Raw genomic sequence first — 5,206 nt, forward strand, 5'->3', positions numbered from 1 at the left:
CTATGATTGTATGAATGTGGAAATGTAACTTACATTTCTTTTAGAACTGATGAGTACGTGTAGCTTTCCTCAAATAGCCAGTTGAGGACAACCTTACTCTGGAGATTCATCAGTCTTCTGAAAACTTTCAAAGTTAATCAACCCAGCTATTTTATGAGATGCCAGCTTAGAAGAATTCATGCTATAGTTTGATCTCTATCACTTCAGACATTCTTGTAAAACCATATTTGAGATGTGACTCTTTATCTTTTCTACTAAAGTATCCAACTGCTTATACAATATAGTACAACGTATACTGGATATTTAATACTATTCTAAAGATGCATTTGAACCCCTAGCTGCTGTACCTGTAGTGCACACATACATTGGATTGTTCATTTTGCTTAAGATTAGAGATCTTTTATTGAAAAGATTGGACATCCTTTCTGTGGAGAAGAATCGAACACAATTACCAAATCTAAGATAAATTTTAAAGCATGTTTGAAAGTTGTAGTCAGTGCATTCCAGGAATCTGCTTACTCCACATTACAGCAAAGGATGATGAGAAACCCATACAATGTTTTGATAGTTTGGTCAATACCTGCTTTTTCTGAAATCCAGTAAAAAAATTAATAGTATGTAGTGGTCATTCAAGAAAAGTTGTGGGCACTATGAATTTGATTAACTCCTGAAGAATCTCCAGCTATAGCAGTATTAAAGGAAATGCACTCAAACTGGCTAAACAAAAGCCCAAACCTTAGTGTACGAAAGCATAATATATGAAAAGTCTCTGCTCTAAGAAAAAGAAACAGAATTTGTGTATCATATATGTAACTTCTGTTTAAAACTGAACAGATTTTTCTGGTCAAACAGAGAAAAATCAGAGGTCTAGGCTTCTCTCTTCATGGGAGAAAGTTTTCTGGACCAACTTTAGATGGGATAACATGAATTACTTTAGGTCTCTATGGTCTTGTTCTCAAGACTGTTTTCAGAATGTCATTCTGAAGATCAGCTTTTCTCTGTAGTTCTGATAATTTTGTTTTGGAACAAGAGCACTAAATCATATTAAATTAAAAAGGGATTAGTGTGTAGAATTTGAATATTTATTAAATATCTCATTTTATTTTCCATTACTGGCATCTTAAAGTGTTTTTATGACCCCAGTAGTCTGATATTAACTAGGAAGGATGGTCCTTTGACTGAAACACTGTCACAGAATCACAGAAGGTGACTGGAAGAGACCTATGGAAATTATCTAGTCCAACCTTTCCACCACAGCAGATTCCACAGGAAAGTGTCTGGGGGGTTTTGAACATCTCCAGAGAACTCCACAACCTCTCTGGGCAGCTTGTTCCAGTGTTCTGCCACCATCAAAGTAAAGAAATTCTTTCTCATGTTCAGATGGAATATCTTGTGTTCCAGTTTGTGCCCATTGCCTCTTGTCCTGTTGCTGCACACCATGGAAAAGAGCCTGGCCCCATCCAGTTGATATCCATCCTTCTGCGTAAGTGTTGGTAAGGTCCTATCTCAGCCTTCTCCAGGCACATGTGGTAGTATCTTCCACTATTTCTGAGCAATCTTTTTGGCGCAGTAAGATTTAACAGCCACTCAGAATAGCTCAGATCCTTAAATTTCTGCAGGATCCCTAGTCTAGATTTCTATTATTCCTAATTTAGCCTAAGCTTTCAAAGGACTCTTCTCTTTACTGTTATGCTGAACATACTATGTAATGATAGCTTTTGGTTTAAGCAGTATGCACTAAGATTGCACCATGTGGAGATGGTGGTGTGTCCTTTTATTTTCTGCCTCATCTTGTGTCCCCTGTTGGGAATGCCTCCAAGCATTGTTCTGTGCCTGTTTCCAGCTACACAGCTTGGCAGACCAGGTGTGGGAGTGCATGAATTTGTAGCCAAAGAACATCAGGTGACAAACAAGTCAGCCCCACTGGGTAAATCAGCACTTGGTCATTAGATTCAAATGCAAGAAATGGGGACAAGTTGGGAAAACAGAGCAGATCCACACTGGTGCGATGTGCGCACGGGGTCATGAATGAATCCCTCTGTTACAGAGGACCAGAGAGATGGCTGCCAAGGGTTGCTCTGTGCTGCTGCGCTGCTTGATCCTCACCAGCAACTGTCCCACACCGGCTTCTGTCCACACTGGCACCGCCGCGCGGCATCAGCCTGACAGAGCCCTTCTCCCGACTTGTCTCAGCTTGAAACTCTTGACAAAATGCCCATCTCAGGGCCGCGACCCAGCAATCTCACGGACTACACCTCCCAGCATGCTCCGCGCCCCAGGAGGGGCGGGCCGGGCGAGAGGCATCATCCAATGGGAGCGAGCGATACTGGGATGTGAGCGCCGGGGCGGGCGGGCCGCTGGAGAACCGCGGGCAGTGCGGGAATTTCGGACGGCGCGGGAGGAGCGGCGGCTGGGCCCGGAGGAGGTACTGGGAGCGGCGGCTGCTTCTGGGGGTGCTGCGTTTTCTTCTTCTTTTTACTTCCTTTTTTTTTTTAGGCTACGAGATCTGCGGCGCCTTTCCGCTTCGCTTTCGGCCTTGCCTTCCGTCCTCCGCCGTTGTGGCAGGCTGCGGCCGGACTCTCCCGTTCCTTCTCTGGGGAGTTCGCGCAGTGCCGGCACTCCGCTGTTCCTCCCGGGGGAGCCTGCCCGGGCCGGCAGGGCGAGGTGAGCGGAGGCTTCCAGCTCCCGCAGCTTCCCCGTGGTTTGTGCTGCTCCCACCTTCGGCGGCAGGGCCTAAATGGCTTTCCTTCACGTTTGTTTTTTAGTGCAGAGGTGAGGGAGGACTAAAAGTGTCGCCGGCAGCTCCGTCACCTGCAGGAAGATCCCTGCGTGGTCGACGCACAAAGCACTGCCGTGGCTGCGAAGCAGTCCTGAGTTTATGCTTTCAGTAAGCATACGAGGGCCGCTCCGAAAGTAATGCCTCCTATTTTATTACGTTGGTCTGTGACGTCAGAGGCGGATGTCGGTGGCACGGCAGCAGTAGTTGAGCCTTCCCACCAACGTGCCGTTCCATTTTGTAGCCGTGTGACAGACGGCAGCAGGGGACGGTCTGACAAAATAACGTGGAAGTGTGGATGGAGCAAAGGTGTGTCACTGTATGCCTCCACGTGGAAAAAATGGCACATTCACTGATGTTTGCTGAAACCAAACAGCGGGTGAGAGCGCAGCAAGGCGGTGGGTAGTGCGTATTTCAGCAATGGGTCACCTCCACCGGTGCAAATTGGTAGCGGCGTGACATACAGGCTCTTGTTCATCGCTGACGAAAATGCTTGGCTCATGGTGGTGACTGCTGAAAAGCAGGCTTTTGGAGTGAGCTTCTGCTCTTTTGACTGAGTGGTATTTGTGCTCTTCATGCCTGTTGAAGTTTCCGTGGAACTGAATAGGAGGCATTACTTTCAGAGTTACCTACGTAGTATTGCTCTTACATACAAACCTCCAAGTCACTAATCATCAGTTTTAGGTTCAGGGTAGTTGTGTAACAACTGGACCAAGCTGGTTCTGGCACTGGTTTTGGTTTTCATTTCCTATGTCTTGCCCTTTGCATTTCTTTTTGAGATGCCCTTGCAATCTCATGCAAATAGCAGACATGTCTAACTTGATTGTCTTCTTCAATTTTCAGCTTGTGCTTAAGGCTTTTTTTTTTTTTCTAAATTATTTCATGGTGATACATAGTCTTTTTGTCTCATTAACAATAATATAAAAAGTTTTGTGAGACTTCCTGTAGTCAAAAGACTGGTGCCTTCTTTGTGGAGATAATTTATCTCCTTAGTTCTTGAGGATAATCCTTCAGTTAGGTTGTCTGTTTCCTTTTTTGCAGGCAGACCTAGATGTCTTGCCATGATTGATGAGCATTATTAATACCACTTACGTTAAAGATGTTGCTGGAATTGCCTGTTCATGAAGAGGAGCACAGGTCACCAGCATGTCTTCTCACTGCTGGGAGTGAAAATGGGCCCTGTTTAGATCAACAACAATAAAAAAGACAATTTCTAGAGAGTAAAAGGAATATCATGAAGAAACCAGTCTGAATTGCCACACAGCAGAAGTACATCCTTCAAAATAAACCTGATTTATGTAAATTACAAAGTTTCATTGCGAATGGACGCTGACAAAAATTGAGAAGTGGCTATTTGTGTTTCTTCTAAGAGTTTAATTATATCTAGAGTTGCAGCTGCTGCAGACAACATTTATAAAGATAACAGTGCTAATAGCACTACTGGTGCAAAATTGTCTGCGTATCTCAAGCACGGTTTATTTTTTTTTTCTTCCAAGATGCTTCTTTAGGGAGGAGAAGAAGAAATAGCCTTTGTGTTACTGAGAATCTTTCAGCAAGAACTTAGGCAAATAGACTTCTGTTGTTTACATTTGTTGGAAGTCAGGTCTTTGTCTGGAACATAGTGTAACCACATAAAATGCTGCAATTTATAGTCACACACCTTGTTCTTATCAGATACCTTAGCTAAGTGGGATCCTATCTATTTGATGCTTGTCTGATAGTGTAGTGCTTGACATCTACGGCAACCTTTTCAGGGAATTCAGATGGTAGCAGGCACGAATGTACTGAGCTTCACAATGCCTGTTAAATAGAAAATATTTCCATTTACTGATGGAGAAGAGTAATTGAGATGCAGGAAAGGTAAAGGTAATTTTTAAAATGTAATTTTAAAGATGATTCTAGGGAAGAGTAGATGACTGTATTCCAGCTGTTGAAAGTACAGGTGAGCTGAAAAATACGTAGAATGGCAGAATTTGTAGTACAGTTTCAGAATCTGTTTTTTATTTTTATTTTTGCTATCAATTTTGTTTTTGTTTTCTATTTCAGTGTAGAAAGATTTTGCAGTCCAAAGGTCTTTCAGGTTTCAATCAGTGGAGTGTCTTTGAGTTGATTTATCCATTGAAATATTTAAGCAATGACCACACATTTATTTGGATAACAGTCTTTTTTGTAAAGGAGTGCTTGCATATCTTGTGGATGCTGCCCATTGAAAGCGATCAGTGTTTGGCACCTCTGGCCTACTGATAGTTTGACCAACTTGTAAGTAGGCACGCTGCCATCCTAACAGATGGATATGAATATAGAGAGCCAAGAACCATGTATGTGTATCTAGTTATTTGTTAAGGGCAGAGATCCCAGCTGGGGATGCTCAAACTTATGTCCATTTTCAATTTTTGTTTTTATGGGTAAAGGGAAATCATTGTTATTTTT

At 43.0% G+C, this 5,206-nt stretch overlaps 1 protein-coding gene across 2 annotated transcripts; it reads left to right on the plus strand.

The window, feature by feature from the left end:
- The first annotated feature begins 1,396 nt into the window (after positions 1–1,396).
- LOC104911235 lies at positions 1,397–5,185 on the plus strand. 2 transcript variants are annotated; one of them, XM_031553665.1, is made up of 4 exons: positions 1,397–2,425; positions 2,497–2,664; positions 2,766–2,887; positions 4,952–5,185. In XM_031553665.1, exons 1-4 carry the CDS (start codon positions 2,060–2,062, stop codon positions 5,037–5,039), a joined length of 744 nt encoding a protein of 247 aa, XP_031409525.1. In that variant the 5' UTR covers positions 1,397–2,059; the 3' UTR covers positions 5,040–5,185. The 2 variants fall into 2 exon arrangements, with proteins under 2 accessions (XP_031409525.1, XP_010710193.1); XM_010711891.2 differs by lacking the exon at positions 2,766–2,887.
- The last annotated feature ends 21 nt before the right edge of the window (positions 5,186–5,206 follow it).

This window comes from Meleagris gallopavo, chromosome 5 (genome assembly GCF_000146605.3).
Source record: "Meleagris gallopavo isolate NT-WF06-2002-E0010 breed Aviagen turkey brand Nicholas breeding stock chromosome 5, Turkey_5.1, whole genome shotgun sequence".
NCBI lineage: Eukaryota > Metazoa > Chordata > Aves > Galliformes > Phasianidae > Meleagris > Meleagris gallopavo.